This window comes from Equus przewalskii, chromosome 21, assembly GCF_037783145.1.
Source record: "Equus przewalskii isolate Varuska chromosome 21, EquPr2, whole genome shotgun sequence".
NCBI classification, from domain to species: Eukaryota; Metazoa; Chordata; class Mammalia; order Perissodactyla; family Equidae; genus Equus; species Equus przewalskii.
This window is the reverse complement of record NC_091851.1, coordinates 45807988-45826279: the sequence shown is the minus strand read 5'-3', so window position 1 is coordinate 45826279 and position 18292 is coordinate 45807988. Positions and strand designations below refer to the sequence as shown.

General features: G+C 53.7%; 1 protein-coding gene across 1 annotated transcript in view; it reads right to left on the bottom strand.

The window, feature by feature from the left end:
• PHACTR3 (phosphatase and actin regulator 3) overlaps positions 1-17386 on the bottom strand; it is a 244185-nt gene extending 226799 nt beyond the window's left edge. The window contains exon 1 of the mRNA XM_070588589.1: positions 17222-17386. Coding sequence (XP_070444690.1) covers positions 17222-17333 — 112 coding nt within the window. The 5' untranslated portion in view covers positions 17334-17386. The remainder of the gene's footprint in view (positions 1-17221) is intronic.
• Positions 17387-18292: the final 906 nt, after the last annotated feature.

Sequence of the window (18292 nt, the reverse complement as noted above, 5' to 3'; positions counted from 1 at the left end):
GAAACATTATGCGACGTGAAAGCAGCCAGTCACAAAAGACCACAAATTACATGGTTCCACTTATGTGACACGTCCAAACACAGAGGCAGATCAGTGGTGGCCTCGGGCTGGGAGCCGGTGGGGGGGATGGGGAGTGACTGAAAATGAGTACGAGGCTTCTTTGTGGGGTGACAGATGTTCTAAATGTTCTCAGATTATGGTGATGGCTTCACAACTTTGTAAATATACTAAACACCATGGAATTTTATACTTTAAACAGGTGAGCTTTATGGTATGTAAATTATTTCAATAAAGTTGTTTAATACAGAACAAAACAAGTTACACAGAGGCACCCAGGCTGAGCCTTGATCTGAAGGACAACCAGCTTCCACCTCGCACCTCTGCTGGGTACAGTAACACTCAAACCCTCTCCTGTCCCTGTCCCAGGCTCCGAATCAGACTGAAGCCCCCCCAGGGGTCACCCTTCTGGTCCTTGATGGGAAAACCCAAAGCCACTTCCTGACTCCGGGCAGCCCTGATAAGCCCCACGCGGCTGCCTCAAAGAACCGACTACAAAGAGCCAGAGAAAGTCCACAAAATTTGTCTCTTCCAAAAACACAAAGAGGTGAAGGAAAGGGAGGGTCTTCCTCTGCCCAGGGCAGTCAGAGGGGACATCCCAGCAGAGCTGACCCTGAGGCTGGCAGTGCTGTCCGCACATGTAAGAAGTGCCTGCATCATCAGGGAGTGGGGGAAAAGGGGCCACACGGGGGCCCACTCGCACCCACTCGCATCTCCAGAGTTGGTTTTATCCTTACAAAGTGCAGATTAATGATGCAGATTATTATCATCTGTCAAATATTTCCTGAGCATCTATTTTGTACCAAAACACATGATTTTCTGGGAATACTACAATGAACAAGATATGATTGGGCCTTGGCTTCATGGCACTCAGTCTCCCAGAGAAGATGGGATTAACAACTCAGCAATCAATCAATCCATTGATTTCAAGGAGCACAGAGGGAGGGATGCCTAACCTGGGCAGGGAGGAGCCTGGTCTAAGGAAGTGATGCTCTGGAGGCTCAGTGGGGATTAACCAGACAAGTCAAGGAGGGAGGTGACCCAGGCGGAGGGAACAGTCTGGACGAAGGCGGCGAGGTGGAGCAGCAGGGAGCTCTGAAGTTCCTGAAGAGAGGCAGAGTGAGGGGCCGGGGCAGGAGGCAGCCAATGCAGCATCATGTGTTCCTCATTGTGAGCGTGGGTTTTATTCCAAGGATGGTGAAAGCTGCTGGAGGCAGAAGTGGGTCTCCGAAGGCTCCCTCTGGCTGCTGATGGAGAAGGGACACCGGGCAAGGGAAGAAGTGGGAGACGGATTAGGAGGCTGCCAACCAGACAGCCAGCCAGCGAGGTGGGGGCGCTGAGCAGGCAGATTCAGTGTGTTCCCAAGGGGGTCCCAGCAAGTCTGTGAAGGACTGGCTGTGGGGTGATGAGAGAAAGAGAGGAGCCAAAGGTGACTCCCAGATTTGTGCTTTTTGATGATGAACTGGATATGGCAGTCTGATACTGACAACAGGGTGAGCATGATGCCATTTCCCAGTTGGGGAGGATCAGAGAAGGGGATAGGATGGGGCAGAAAGGGGAGGAGCCCCATTTGGACAGGCTGCATTAGACATAGAAGGGTGTGCAGCCTTGGCTCAACACCCACTGAGACTCACAAACACTGTCTGTTCTGACAGGGCGTGAGCAAAAGGGCACCAGCTCTGGGGTCCCACAGACCCTCTGGGACCAGCTGAAGTGTCACTGAGCCTCCAATTCCTCATTTCAGTATAAGCATGGTCACTCCATGCTGGCCATTCCATGCCGGCCATGCCAGGGGTCAAGTGACAAGTGCTGGGCCAACTCTGGTGGCAGCTCTCACAAGACCACCCCAAGGGGCTTCAGCCCCACCAGCTGCTCCAGCTCCTGAGGCCCCATCCCACTCAGACCAAACACACTTGGAAGGCAGCCAGCATGCAGTGAGATTACGGACTAGGGTCGACCACCGACAGAAGGCTCCAGTTTGTGGGCACATGGATGGTTACTTCAATTTTGTTTTCTTCTGCTAGAGCCTACTAACTTCCTTCCCAGGACCCTCACATGTTCCACGGCCTTGGAGAGCTTATGGCCCAAGGCTCTGGGCCACTGCGATGTCAGCACCATGAGTTCAGGATCTTCGTCGAGTTTGTTTCCCCAAGAACACGCCTGGCATGTCGTGGGCACCCAGGAAACAAATATTTGTTGACTGAATCAATGAGTGAATGCACATGGTGGGTGGCTGGTCCTATGACATCCCTGCTCCAAGTGGGACAGCTCCCCCTCCCTCTGGCCCAAGTCAGCTCCAGGCTTTCAGGGGGACGGAGGTGGCCCCTGTCCCCGCTTAGTCCACAGGCCTCGTGGTTTCTCCTCAGGCTCCAGAGACCCTTCCTCACCCGTCACAGGAACAGAATTAAACTAGCAAACTCAATCGCTTAAAAAGAACTGCTCAAGCCACTCTTCCTCAGCAAAAAGAGGATTGGCAGCAGATGTTAGCTCATGGCTAATCTTCCTCAAAAAATAAGTAAATAAATAAAAAGTAAAAAGAACTGCTCAAGCCACCGCCAGTGGGAACTGGAGGCCAAAGGAAAGGAGGACAAGACAAAGCAGCTCCCAACGGAGGCGGTGGAAAGGAGGGGAGCCGCGCCCTCTGCTGGCCGCGGGAGAAACTGCGCCAACGCGGTCACCTGTGGGCGTGGCCTCTGACCGGCTTGGAGCCCTAGCCTTGAACTTGGCTTTTTTCCCCCTTGGACCACATTCTTGATGGAGTCTCTACCTACAGCTGTGCCCACAGGCTACCCAGGGTGGTGCTCAATGCAGTGCTAGCTATGGCTCTTTTCTAAACACGCCCAACTCTTTCTAAAACCAATCCTCCATTTCACCAATCGTGGTCGCCACCCTGAAAGGCATCGGTAGCCAGAGCTGGCCTGAAGACGTGCTGTGGAGGTCCCAGGCTCCCGAGAGATGCCCCAGCCCTCCTCACAGGGGCGTCCACTCCAAGGCTGTGTAGAGAAGCCCTTCCGAGCAGGAACTGAGACCTGGCCACAGGATGAGGATCGATCACTTCCTGGCTGTATGGCTATCCTCTAAGCCCCACATGTAATGAGGGAAGGGAGCACCCCTTTACGGGAAACACCGAGCACAGCCCCAGCAGGCTCCTGCTCATCTGTGTCAGGGGTGTATGGTCAGCACAAAGCTATAAACCTCAGGCAACCTTTTCTCCCAGCCTGGGAGAAACATCCTCTATGTCTCCCCTGCAGCAGGGTGCCATGTCCCCTGTTTCTAGCTGATGAAGGGAGGGGGCTGCCTCCGGGGCCTCTGGGAAATGCTGCTGACAAACGGACAGCCACTTACAGAAACGGCGTCTGTCCTCCTGACAGGTGCTGATGGCTGTGCACCTGCTGCCTGCCTCTGAGTGCCCCGTGGGCTGTGGAGCTGCCGCAGCCACCCTGTGACCATGGAGTTGACACATGTGAGGACAAAACGCCAACAAATGCGGACAGAGCCCTTGGACCTGCCTCCCTCCAGATCTCTCGGAAAGGGAGCAGACGTCCTCCAGCGTAAGCCTCTGCTGGCTGGGTTTTCATTTATTAACACATAGCTTTTACTATGTGTCAGACATCGTTATAAGAACTTCATAATTATTAACGCAGCTAATGCGAAAAATAACCAACCAAGGTAGGTACTATTATATCCCCATTTTGCAAGTGAGATGCAAAGTGCTTAAGTGCTTGCCCCGGGGAGCAGACCCAGGATTTGAACTCAGGTCCCTGGCTCCAGAGCTCAGGCTGATAGGCTGCTAGTGCAACCAACATATTCTAAGTGGCCCAGGCAGGGACCACACGCTTTCCTGGATCCCCTCAAAAGTTACTGACTTGATGATGATGATAGAGGAGGCGGCGGCAGCAGTGGTGGCAGGATGTAACAGTGAGAACATTTTTGCAGCCATACCGCATACCCAGGACCTGGTACACATTGATTAACAATCCTGTAAAGCTGGAATAATTGTCCTCTTTTTAAAAACAATTAAGTTGAGGCTTTGAGAGGGTATGTGACTTACCGAGGGTCCAACAGCTAACAAGTGATGGCAGCAGGACAGGAAAGGATTTCTCCATTCTTTCCACTGTACCAGCCCATCCCTGGTGCTTCCCATCCCACCAAAATCTCTACCAGCAACCCCAGCTTATGATGCCAACCCTACCCCGGCTCTGTCCCCTTGCTGCAGGGAACAGCAAATACTGAAACAGGAATTGCAAGTGCTGGGGTGGGACAGCTGGCTGCCTCTGCCAGGACAGAAAATGCCCTGTCCCAGTGACCCAGCACAGCCATCCACTGTCACCTACTCTATAGACACCCAAGTACCAACTGGAAACTGCCTAACGTCCCCCAAAACCAAATGGCTGACCTACGGTATATCCATTTAGGGAATATCACGCGACGGCTTTTTTTTTAATGAAATAAATCCATGTATTCTAACATCACTGGAACTCTGTGACTTCTGGGTGAGTACACTGCAGAATAACATAACGATACCATAATCACCCACACATACCCCCAGACACCACGCACTTTCCTAGGAAGGCAGCGGGGAGCAGTTCCAGGCAGCTCTGTCCTCAGCTGAGGCAGTCGTTGCCTGCAGGACGGGGGCCCGTGCACGCTCCCACCAGCACGCTTTCATCTTTGCCAGGAGAAGGAGATCGTGAAATACTTACATGATTAGAACGTTAAAAATAAATAAAAGGGCAGGCCTGTGATCCTCTCCTGCAAGGATGCTTGCTGTCATTTTACTCTGACCTTTCAAAGAAGATAATTCATATTTAAATAATGGTCTTTGTCACCTAAACATGCTCTCCTTCCTCCATTCAACATGTACATTTTCGTATGTTCACTGGATTTATAAAGAGACAGGTTTCTCTTCCCAGGGAGACTGCAGAGCTGGGCTGACTGACGTCCCAGAGCGCAGATTTATGTCGCCAACACCCGTCGCCAAAACAGCAGACTAAGGATTTCACAGTGTTAACAGTTCAAACCCAGCACCAAGCCTGATCCATAACTTACGGAAAATCCATCGTTCTGGGTTTATAGGTAGTGCTCTAAAAACACATCATAAGTTCCGTAGCTGGAGTGACACCTCCAAGAATCCACTTGTACAAACCTATAAATAATGACGATGCATCTGTATTTTCATGGAAGCTGAGATCTCTCTCAGAGCCCATCGTTCACTGAAACCAATGTGCACTTTAAGGCTGGTGGGTCCACCGGGATTTCGTATTTGGGGGACCAATTATTTAGGCAATTAGATTCTGGCACCTTCGCAGTCTCCATTCTGGTCTATCAATAACAGTGCCAGGGTTTTCCGTCGCCAACGGTGGGGGGAGGATGAGGGCAACATTCATTCCTGTGTTTAGCAGAAGCCACCTCAGGCCAGCGACTTGAGGTGCAACAGAGATGACTCCTGGCATTTCATGCTGCAGTTTTGGGGGGTCCCTGAACTTCTGGGTCTTTTCTAGGGCTACCTGGAGGACTTGTGTGTCCACTCATCCCTTGGCATAAAAGGGAGCCTCAAGATTTCAGGGGAACTGGCCCAGGGGGCTATCAGCAGGAGGGAGTGGAGATGCAGAAACCCCGAGTGGACTGGGCTCTGGCTCCAACCCGAACCTGCCACACAGCAAAGGTGAGAAGCTGATCCTTCGTTCAGAAGCACAGGCCTAAACACCACACACATCCACCGGGCCTGATCCAAGAGAAATGTTGTAGAGAAGACAAGGTTCCGTTTGGGGTTTGATTGACTGATTCGCTCACTCACTGATTCATTTGTCCACTTACTCACAGTATGTGCCGGGCGGGGGGCGCGGAGGGAGAGAAGAGAGCTCCTGACCACAGCACATACAAAGGCCCTGGGGTGAGGAAGCACGGGCAGTTTGGGGAGACGGGGAGGGGCTGGGTGGCTGGTGTGCTGGGGGCAGGGCAGCATACAGTGAGAGTGGAGGGCAGGCCCAGAACTCAAGGAGCCTCCTGACCCACGGGGCGGAGCACGGATTTTAACCTGAGAGAAATGGAAAACCCAGGAGGGTCTCCAGCCAGAGGAGAGACAGGATTTACCTTCTCTCTTGGATGCTTATGGTGCCACTGGGTGGAGAATAAGGTGGAGGGAAGCAAGAAGGGGCTGGGAGATCGGGGCAGGGCAGGGTGGGGTGCTGCATTCAACAGGGAGAGACACTGGGGTGGCCTGGACCAGGGTGGTGACAATGGAAATGCACAGTGGTGCCCAGAACCCAGATACACTGTAACTATACCCACCCAGCCCCTTATTCAAAGGTTCCCTGCAGCAAAAACTTAAAGAAAAACTTCCTCCGCGCAGTGACTGTCAGCATTCAGAAAAGTACCAACTGCTTTATGCTCTGCCAGTCAGGAGGAGGTTTTGTTTCAATGTTAGGGTTCCCCAAAGCAGGACTCGGCCGCCCCCACCGTAAACTCCTGCAGCGGATGGAACACGGTGGCATCACAGTGGCATCACCCCATCCGGACTGAGCAGCTCCCCATCGGCCAGACCCTGGGCTAATCCACTTACCCACAGTGTGGACAGAGGAATCCCAATCCCCCAGGATTCCTGACTCCTGGGTACTCACTCAAACACCACTCCAGGCCCTGCTGTGAAGGCTTCTGCAGACAGAGCCAGGGTTATAATCAGCTGACCTGAAGACAGGGAGATTATCCGGGATGATCCGGATGGGCCAGTGTAATCACAAGAGCCCTTCAAGGCATAGGGGAGGCGGAGGGGAAGAGAGAGAGGCAGCAGGAGGGGAGGGATGAGAGATCTGAAGTGGGAGAAGACTCGGCCCACCACTGCTGGCCTTGATGGGGCCACAAGCCAGGGAATGCCGCGGCCTCCAGAAGCTGGGAATGGCCCCACAGCAGCCAGCAAGAAAACAGGGACTTTGGTCCAAGAGCCCGTGAAACTGAAACCTGCCAACAAGCTGAGCAAGCGGGACACAGCTTCTCTCCCAGAGCTCCAGGAACGAGCGCAGACCTGCTGACACCTCGATTTTGGCCAGTGGGATCCAGAGCAGGGGAACAGTTGGGCCTACACCTCTAGCCACAGAAGCTATGTGAACATTAATGGGTGTTGCTCTAGGTTGCTAAGCTCGCAGTCATCTGTGAATACACACGTCCTCTCTTTAATCCTCCCAAGCAGCCGAGGATGCTGGTTCTGGGGTCATCCTCCATGGACAAGGAGAGTGAGAGTCAGAGGGCAGAGGTCATGCGCACAAGGACATGCAGTGAACCAGTGGTGGAGCTGGGGAACAGCTATCTACCTGACTCCAAGGGTGCTTCTCCCACCTCTGCATGATCCTGCACCCTCTCCACCCCAAGTAGACAATCCAAAGAAGAGAGATGTGCTCACATCTGAGGTCAACCCAAGACTTGAAGAAAAGGAACAAACCACAGAAGGATGAGTGGAGAACCGCCATGGCATGCCCCCAGCGGGGTGTACCGTGTCCCACCCAGATGGTACATGGTGTCCCACCCTTGGGCACGGGGCTCTTTCCTGCCACCAGCCTCCTTGTTTCCAAGGCAGGCACCTCCAAGGTGCAGCCAGAGTTGGGGCATCCATAAGGGTCCCTGAGTTAGGCCCTAAGAAGTAGCACTGCCTTCCAGAACAAGAGGTAGAGAACATAATTAGGGTTTATCAGAGGCAGGACAGCAAAAAGGCTAAGAATCCAAAGTCTGCCAAAGTAGACTGCCCAGGTCCAAATTCAGCTCCAGCAGCTACGTGACCTTGGCCAAGTTACTCCATCTCTGTGAGCCTCGGTTTCCTCATCTGTCAGATGGGGTCATCCATCCTCCACACACACACAAATCAGTGAGCAGACTGGAGGACGGGGCTTGCCCGGTGCCTGACACAGCTGGTGAGCTACCACAGTCCCTGCAGAGGGGATTTCTGGGGGGCTTCCCTCTGGTCCCACACACGGTGACTCCCACACAAACCCAGCACAAATGATCACTGTCGAATATTGTGCACTTTCACCCATGACCATAATTTTCCAAGTTGGAAATCACTTTAATCTATAAATAAAAGGGATATCTCCTCTTATTTTTATTATCTCAGTGTTTAACCAAGGAGTAAAAAATTGGAGCTAATTTACCATGATTTTCTGTGGATTATAGGAAAAAGCACAGACAGCAAATCCATTAAAATAAAAATAGAAATAGAAATTTTCAGCAAGCCTGTGATGTACCGGCATCCTCATTATAAGTGTGAATTATGGGAGTCACAGAGACTCAGTCACAGACGACACATAATGTTCAGTTCATACAGCTGCCTGGACGCTCATGGCGAGCCATGGGGTCCCTAATTCGCATTAGGAACCCCATCTAGCACAGAGTCTATTTCAGCTCTCATCCTTCGCAGAAGCGACAATGAAGCTCCCATCTGATGTGTGAGGTGCACTCAGTGGGTAGCAGGATGCCCGTCCCACCGCTGGTGGAGGGAGGGATCCGTCAGGGGTCAGGGACCGACTGGAGAGCGGGGAAAAGCCGGGGCGCTTGGATTAAGATGAAGATGACTGCCAAGCGCACCTATCCCTTGCACGAGGTCGGTGACGGAGAAGGGGGCCCAGGCAGGCCTGCACGCACCCACTCCAAGTTCTGTTGTAGAAATGTTGTGTAAATAACTCGAAACAGTCTAAAACTATGATGTGCTTTCAGGAGAATGTGGCAGCCCCCCAAATAGAGACACAGGTGAAGAGGCTGCGAGCCTGCTTCCTGCAGCGCAGGAGGGAACGGCTGCAGAATTCGGGGATTCTTCCGCTCACCGGGTCTCCTTCAAGGAGAAGCCAGGAGCTCTGTGCTGGAACAAACGCAGCCTCAAGGAAGAAACTCCCGTGAGCCTCGAGGATGGCTGTCTCCAGGGGGCGCGGACAGAAGGGATTTCCCACCACCCACCTGCTGCTCGTGTGCTCAGCAAGGCCATCAAATTTATGAAGCACCTACTACATGCCAGGCCCTGGACTACGAGCTGTGCACAAGAAAATGAGCATGCGCCTGCAGCACTGGGTTTATATTTGGTGGGCAAGATGGAGTATTAACAAAAGCGTAAACAGATGACTTGTGCAGGGTCTCCATGACCAGCCCGGGCTCCGGGATCCGCTAGGAGGACTCCCAGGACCCAGATACAGTCTGCTCACAGCTCCAACGTATCACAGCGAAAGGAACCAAGCACAGTCGACAAACAGAAAAGGCACAGGAAGTGAAGTCCGAGGAAAACCAGGCACAGGCTTCCAGAATCTTCTCCCAGTGGAGTCGCACAGCACACACTTAATACTCCAGCAACAAGTTGTGACCACGTGAGTGAAATGCTGTCCCCAAGGGAAGCTCAGTGGAGTCAGCACCCAGGGTTTGTACGGGGGCTGGTCCCATAGGCACCCTCTGCCTGGCACGGACAAGATTCCAGAGGCCCAGAAAGCAGGTGCTCAGCATAGCCACATGGTCTGCATAAAGAGTTTAGATGCCATGAGCCACCCCTAGCAGTCAGAGAACAGAGGGGCACCCCCACAGTCGCCGTCCTCAGACGCCAGGAGAGCAGACAGGCTGGCTGCGTTAACTCTTTCTTGCACACCTACGCATGGCAGTGAGGGCTGCACGGGGCTAAAACAGGGGTTGTGTGAGGACTGGTGCAGCAAGAGGAAGGGTCGTTCAGACAGGGTGGCAGGTGGTGTTTTCCAAATGTGGCCACAGCATTACCTCTGACCTCAGTCTTCTTCTCATCATGTGACTCTGCACCACCCCCACTGAGAGAGGGGTGACAGCAGCCCACTCCCCATACTGGCTGGGCCAATTCCTGGGCAGAGGTGAGGGAGTGAGGCTTCCAAGGCCAGATCCTCAAAGGTCACAGAACTTGAGCCTGTGCCTCTTGGGGTGCTCCCTCTGGGAAGGCAAGTCCCTGTGCGAAGCCCAAGTGGAGAGGATCTGAGGCCTGGCCCACAGCCCCGGCCCCACAGGGCCACAGCCCCACAGCTGAGCTCCCAGCTGACAGTGGCAACAACCTGCCTGCTGTTCTGGACTGAAAGGTGTCCCCCCAAATTCCTATGTTGAAGCCTCACCCCTAGGACCTCAGAATGTGACTGGATTTGGAGACAGGGCCTTTAAAGAGGTGACAAAGTTAAAATGAGGCCTTGAGGGTGGGCCCTAATAGAGCTTGGCTGGTGCCCTCAGAGGAGGAAGAAATGGGACACAGAGAGACACGAGAGGCATGCACAGAGGAAAGGCCACGTGAGAAGGTGCAAGCCCAGGGAGCCACCTCAGAAGAACCCAACCCTGCCGACACCTTGATCTTGGACTTCCAGCCTGCAGAACCTGGAGAAAATGAATGTCTGTTATTTAAGCCCCGCAGTGGGTGGTATTTTGTTATGGTAACCCTAGCAAACCAATACACCAGCTGTATTAGTCAGGGTTCTCCAGAGAAACAGAACCAATGGGAGATATACAGACATATAAAAATAGATTTATTATGAGGGATTGGCTTATGTGACTATAGAGGCTGAGAAGTCCAATGACCTGCCATGTGCAAGTTGGAGGCCTGGGAAAACCAGTGGTGCAAGGTCCAGTCCAAACCTGAAGCACCTAGACCCAGGAACATCGATGTCCAAGGGCAGGAGAAGATGGATGTCTCAGCTCTGGGGACCCAGGACCGCTGAATTCCACTCCAGAAAAGGCCACACATTCTCACACCCACCAACTGGTGTAACTACCACCTTTCCTGAAAATATTGCGATTACACAAAATCAGCATCTTCCCAGGTAAGCTAAGTCACCAGTCTCCAAAGGGCAACACACACCCCACCCCACCCTCCCTATCCCCAACTGCCGAGTACACAGTGCAGACCCAAGCCCGTCGGGATGGCCATGGCATGCCAAGCTCCTCTCATCGCCATGATCCCAGCCAGCTCCCAGTCCAGCTGGGAGAAGTCTGATGCAGGGGCTGTGTGGTGTTGGTGTTGTTTTCCCTTAAAGTGAACTGCAACTGAATTCTGGTAGAAATCCCAAACTCGGCAGGTGGCCTTAACAACGCTCAAACAGAGGAGGGATCTGGGGAGCTCAGGCTTGCTAAGAGTACGTCGTGAGGTCCAAGAAGGCACATGGGGAAGGTGTCCTTCCAGGAGACCGAGCCTTTGAAAGCAGCCAGGGCAGCAAGGAGGAACACCTGGAGCTCCCCAAACAGCTGTCCCCCACGAGTCACTGCTTCTCAGTAAGAGGGATGTATTGAGTACAAAATGAAATGTTAGTCTGATCAATGAAATCACATGCATTACCAAATCAGAAAACAAACTCTTGCCCAAAACCGGCTTCAATTTATGGCTCAGCAGACACGGTCCTCTTGTGGTCATCTTCCCGACGCCTGCCCCCAGACTGCCTGTCCTCCCTCTGCTGACCAGGACTGGACACTCCACCAGAATCACAAGTTCCCTGGGTTAAACATCTTGACTCCTGGAATCTCTATTAAAAACCTGTATTTTGCCTCACACTATTCACAGAAGTAAATTTCTGTGGGTTAGAAAAATAAATGTAAAGAAAAGAGCTATGTGCTCACTAAAAGGAAACATGGATGCATATGTCTATGACCAACCGTCCTGGTTTGCCCCGGGGACTCAGGTGTTCTCGGGACGTGGGACTTTCAGTGCTGAAACCAGGACCATCCCGGGGAAAATGCGACAAGCTGTTCACTCTGAACCTGAGGCAGAAAAAGATTTCTTAAAGAAGATACCAAAAGCAAAGACACAAAGAAAAAGCTTGATAAATTCTACTACATCAAAACTATAAATGTGGGGATGTCACGCACAGCATGGTGACTATAGTTAATAATATTGCATTGTATGAAGCTGCTAAGAGAGTGGATCTTAAACATTTTCATCACAAGAAAAAAAATTGCAAGTGTTTCTGGTGATGGATGTTAAGTAGACTTACTGTGGTGATCATTTTGCAAAATATACACATCAAAAAAAATTTATCAAATCTTTAAGTTGTACACCTGAAACTAACATAATGTTATATGTCAATTATATCTTTAAAAAAAAAACCCAAAACTAAAAACTTGTACTCAACCAAAGACACCATAAACAAAGTTAAAAGACAAGCCACAGAGAGAGCAAAAACTACCTGCAGCAACAGAGGATTCGAATCCAGAACACACAAATACTGTTACAAACCAATTAGAAAAAGACTAACAAGCCCAGAGAAAGAGGAGCGAAATGCACAGAGAGGTGACTCAGAATGTGAAATCCAAACGGTCCATGAACACGAGGAAAACCCCCTCAAGCAATCAAGGGAATGCAGATTTAACTAAGGAAGTTTCACTTTTCTTCCCTAGGATTAATAAAATTAAGAATCTGAACATTTCAAGGTACCTGGAGAAACAGCCACCCCTCACTCTGGTGGGGAGTGACAGCCACTGTGGGAAACAATTTAGCAATACCAAATAAATTTAAAACATGCTCATCCTGCGCCCCAGGAATTCCACTTCTCAGAAGGTGCCCTACAGAGAGATGCTCGTCCAGATGCACCAGGAAGCAGGTACAGGATGCAGGATGCCCACAGGGCACTGCCCGCAACAGAGATCTGCGACGACCTCCACGGCCACCAGCAGCAGAATAACTGAGACGACACTGGAACATTCTAAGGCAATCAGAAGGAATCTGTTAACCCAGATAAATCTCCAAGACACACTGTTGAGGGAAAACGATGTTTCAGAACAAGACGTGCTGTTTTCAGATGCCATTCCTTTAAAATACTTCCAGGAAACAATCCTGTACATTTTCTACTGAGACCCACATGCACAGGTCAAGACAGTCCGGTGGGAAAAGAGCTAAATGTTAACAGGGGTCACCTCTGGGGAGGACGGGAGGAGAAGAGGAAGGAGTGGTGTTCCAAGGACATTTGACCCTTATTTGTAATGTTTTCATTTCTCATTTAGAGAAGGTATTCAAAAACACTGGTGTAATTATATATATTTTTTCCCCAAAGAAACCTGTTGCCTGCATTGGAGAACACATTATCCTCCATCTGACAGATATTTATGGACTGCCAACTGCAGGCCAGACCTGTTCTAAAGGCTGAGATCACTCATTTCCCTCAAAACAAAAATGGAGTCATCAACGCAGTGGTCCAGCCTGGTTCACCAGCAGACAGCAGTCCTTAAGGTCATGGGGCGAGAGATACACACGGATGAGGGACAAGTGGCCAGAAAGATGCCCTGGGCACCTGGGCAGGGGACAGGAGGGAGGGAAGATCTTCAGCTGGATTGCATGCCCTCGAGGGGCCCTCTGCTGCTGCCTGGATGTTACAGACTCTGCCTTTTGCCTCCGAGCACATTCTTGTCCCAGGCGAGAGAGCTGAGGCCAGCAGGATGCTTCTAGATCCACAGTGGGTTTTGCAGGTCAGGTGAACACAGGTATGGGGTTTGTGCACTGCTCGGGGCAGCTGGAAATGTGCTGGTGTTTGCAATTCCAGCACCTACTCTCCTTCTGCTCGCATCCCCCTCATTTTTTTCCAGGGATCTCAGGCCTGGCTATGAAGGGACACGGACTCCATCCTTGGCCTGGGAGGGCCTGTGAGCTGGGCCTCAGCCATCCAGCTCCTCCCACTCGAGGCCACCGGGATTGGGTTGAGGGCAGGCGGTGTGACCCAGCCGGAGCCCTGGAACTACTGAGGCCGCCACGCTTTGGCCTTCCAGTTTCCTGAACTGACAAATGCTCCCTTCGCTTCCGCAGGTCTACTCACTTGCTACCAGAAGAGCCTGCGACGTGCAGCTGGTTGTCATTACGATTTCCAAAGAATTGGGCAGCACAGACCTGATCTGGCTCTGCAGAGTTACTGCCTTCGCCGAGCCTGGTCCAGCCCTGAGCTGGGAAACAAGGCATTTCATTCCCAACTGCCTTTCACAACCCCTAAAGCCACAACTTTTAATGAGCATCAGCTGGGACATGCCATGATATCATCCATCATGCCTTTCCCTTCAAAAACATTTTAAAAACTCATTTGATGCAGAAATATCCCAGTGCAAATCAGCGCTTCCAAATCGGACTTCGCGGTCTGGGAGAACGAGTGGCTAATTCGTGCCTAAATTAAGGCGGCCCTGGCCACAGAAATAGCACATCATCCCTTTAAGGTTGGGAATTAGGATCCACCCAACGCCAGCTCTGGGAAGTAGCCACACAAATCAAGGGAGCCAAGGAAGCTTCAGGTGGCAGCTGGACAAATCCTCCTGGTGCCAGCCCGAGAGAGGCCAGGGACCTGCCCCAGGTCTGGCCATCAGAACACCCCGAGTTGTGGGCACACAGCCTGCTCTGCCCTGCGTCCCTGAACACTTCCTCCAAACCAAAACTTGGTACTTGCACTGGGGTACCGTCTGACGCAACACCGAAATGCAACAATGAGACCCAAAAACCCGGCCCGACTCCACCTGGGTCCCCTGCCAGGTGACCTAAAGGTGCCAGCCCCACCCTGAAGAATCTCAGATGGGAGCTCCTGGCCCCCCACTGCCCCAAGCTCCAGACTCAAGTATGCACAGCCCACACCGCACAGCCTCAGGGATGCGAACAGGCCTCTCCAAACCAGCACTGCCTCCTCCCGCCACCCCTCCTCCTCCACCACGACCTGGGCGGAGCTCCAGCTCCATGAACGGTCCCCCCAGTGCTGAGACACAAAACCCATGTGGCCTCCTGGATTTCAGGCCCCAAGATATCAGCAGGGCCTATCAGCTCTACCCACTAAATGTCCCAGCGCTGCCCACTTTCCCATCTCTGCCCTCCGAGCAGCAGGCATCTCCCCACCCCAACAAGAGCCGGCTGCCACCCGACAGCCAGAAGGCACGCTCTCTGAGATAGTGCAGGTCATGCAACTCCTCAGCCCAAGCCCGCCATGGAGTCCAGGGTCTGCGTGCCCACTCGCCACACACGGCTCCCTCACCTCCCCCTTGCTCACGGTCTCCAGCCTCCATGACCCTCTTCTGTTCCCCAATTCCACCACCAAGGGCCTCTGCCACTGCTTCTCCTCCTGCTAGGAATGCTCTTACCCCCTATCCTCACATGGCTCCCCGCTTCTCCCCACTGAAATCTGCAGCCACACATGCCTCCTCGAAGAACCTTCTCTGGCCCCCCCAGCTAAAGCAGCTTCCATCCTCAAACACTGTCTCTCCCTCCCCAACTTCTTCCCAACATGCCTCTGGGCAGAGATTATCTTTTTGTTGTGTTTTATTTGCTTCCATGTCCACTGTCTTCCCCTTCCCACCCCAGAAGTGAAGCTCCCTGAGGACAGGAAGCTGCCCTCCTTGCTCTCCGCAGCATCTGCAGCACCCAGGGCAGCGCCTGAACCATTCTCCGTGATTAATCAACATTTGCTGACCTGCTGCCTAAGGAGTCGGCCTTCTCCTCAGCAAAAGTGGGTTAGCAGTGACTGAGCCCTGCCAGCCTTCAAGGCCCAGACAGAAGCCACAGAACTATTTAAAAAACGCCCAACAATTGAAATGAGCATGTGGAGCAGCAGTTGCATAACGTCCACAGGCAGATCATACACTTATGATGGCTCTGAGCACACTGCCAAGCTGCTGAAGGTCAGGATCCGAAATGTCCTTTCTCAGAACCCAGCCCCAAATACGCCTTGCTACAAACTTAGTACCCACGTAAGGCACGAGTAGGGGGTGCCTTCAGGGGAGGAAGCCGGCACTCATGTACACCTACTGTGTGCAGGCACCACGAGGTAAGGGAGCTTCTGCCCCTACGAGAGGATGAGTGTCCTAGGGGGGCCGCATCTCCCCCTTGATTGCCACTGTACCCCCAGAGCTCAGCACAAGGTCTCACGCTTAGTGGGTCCTCCATATTCAGGATGGATGGATTCAGCAACAGAAGGGCTGCCCATCCTCCACGCGGGGGCTCCAGACACTCCTCTCACGTCAGTGCCCATAAGCTGCTCAAGCCATGAGCTCCTCACCCTCAGGGCACCTGGTGCAGAGCAGGCTCTCAGATGATGCCTGCTGGTCCCAACAACCCCAGCGACCCTGTGACTCTGGGTATCTCAGTTTCTCAGCCTCTGCACTACTGACACTGCGGACTAGATCATTCTCTTTTTCTTTTTCTGGGGGAGAGAGAGGCTGTCCTGGCCATCTTAGGATATTCAGCAGTATCCCTGGTTTCTCCCCACTAGATGCCAGTAGTAACTGTGGGGGAGTTGTAATAACCAAAAGTGGGGGAGGGAGGGAGGTAGGCAGAATCAGGCCGGTGAGAGCCACTGATAAGAGCCACTGATGTGTCTAAACTAGTTTCCAGACTGGCCTGATCCCAGAATCACCTGGGGGCATGGTTAAAAATACAGATTCCAGGAGATTCTGAGGGCCAGGCCTGGGGTAGGAGCCCAGGATGCTGTTTGTAATAAGTGCTCCCAGGGAATTCTTAAGAGGCCAGTCTGGAAACACTGGCCTAATTCTCCTCACCCCACCAGTGTTCAGCCTCCTGGTCACTAATTGTACCAACAGCCACTGGGTGGCACGGCCACACTCTCTGGCCTCCTCACCAGGACACCTAAGCCCCCTCCCACTCCCGGGGCCTCTTCCCTGGCCAGGTGGGAACCGCACCACCTTCCAGCTTCCTCAGCTGCTCTCTGAGCTCGTGCCCCTTTAACTGTGCTGGATTCGCTCCAGGACCAGGTGTCTGCCTGCAGGGGCCCTGGCTGCTCTTGCCCACACAGGTGCAAGCCTGCTGTCCTCCCTGGAGGGGGACAATGGAACAGGTTGGAACTCTCACTGGGTGGCGAGCGCTATTCATATGATCCCAACTACTGCTCCAAGCCTGAAGTATTGGATCGCCCCCATTTTACAGATGCAGAAACTGAGGCAGAGCGAAGTTAAGTGCCATGTGCACAGGGTCGCGCAGCTACCAGAGGGGGCTCCAATCCCGGGACCGCCGACCCCAAGGCCAGGGCTCGGGACCACTGCGCGCACTGCCCCTGTTTGCGGACAGAGTCGCCCGCCTTGGCTGCAGGGACAGCCCGAGCGAGGAGGGGCCCACCTCTGGGCTGCGGGTGCAGCGAGCATCCTGGCCACCCTGCAGCGGCCAAGAGCAGGGCGCGGGCTCTCTGCCGGGCCGCCCCCCGTCCCGCGCCCCCTCTCCGCGGCGTGCGCCTACCTTGCGCCGGGCCTCGGACTGCGGCGGGGGCGGCGTCCCGGGTGGCGAAGGCGCGCAGCAGCGAGCGCACCGGCGCCGGCCAGCGGGCGCGCCCCCCGCCCCGGCCGCGCATCCCGCCGGAGGGCCGCTCGGGGCTGCGTCCGCGGGGCCGCCCAGCGCCTCGCCGAGCCGGGGGCTGCGGGAGGCGGGGCGGGCCGGGCCGGGCCGGGCCGGGAGGGGCGGGGCCGCCGCGCAAGGCCGGCCCCTCCGCCGGGCGGGGGCGCCGAGGGCCGCCGTCGTGACCTTGATCTCTCCGGGCCCGGACCTGCGCCGCAGCCCGGGGACGCGCGACCTCAGTGCCAGGGACGCCCTGGAAACGTTAAAGGGACAGCCGGGCAGGAGGTGAAACCGCCCGGCTAATTACGTCGTAAAGACGCTGCCGAGTTAGAGCTGCTCTGGGACCATGGGCGAGTTGCCTGACCTCTCTGAGTGCCGTGTTCCCCTGTGTAAAATGGGTTTGGGGAGCATGAAATGAGATGACAGTGAGCCTAGAAGTGCGCGAGGGCCTGAGCCCCCCCCCCCCCCCCATGCGGGAGACGCTTTGGCTGCCTTTAATGTAACCGCTTTCAGATGCCGGAGCTCTTGTTGCACGTCTAATAAAGCCAGTGACGGGTATCTTTACCTTTTTTAGATAAAATAAAACATATTTAGCTTCATGAGTACTGTATGTGGAACACCTTTGTAGCCACCAACCAGTTCGAGAAGTAGAACCGCGCCAGGACCCCTCCCAAGTCCCTCCAGTCACAACCCCTCCTCCACCCACAAGACCCTGGGGATCGGGGTTCAGACTTGAGGCTGAGTTTTTGCCTTTGAGGCAGGGTCCCTGGCCTGAGATGGGCTCAGGGCCCCGTCAGCACCAAGGGCATCTGGAGAGAGGCAGGTAACTATCAGACTGACCAGCTCAGTGTAACAAGTACAGGTCCTCAGAGTCCCAAAGGGACAGCACCCTCCCCCATCCCCCCCATGCCCCCCGCCCCCAGAGCTTCCCGAGGGCAGCTCTCCTCAGGGTCCCAGTGGTCCTCCTGTTCAACC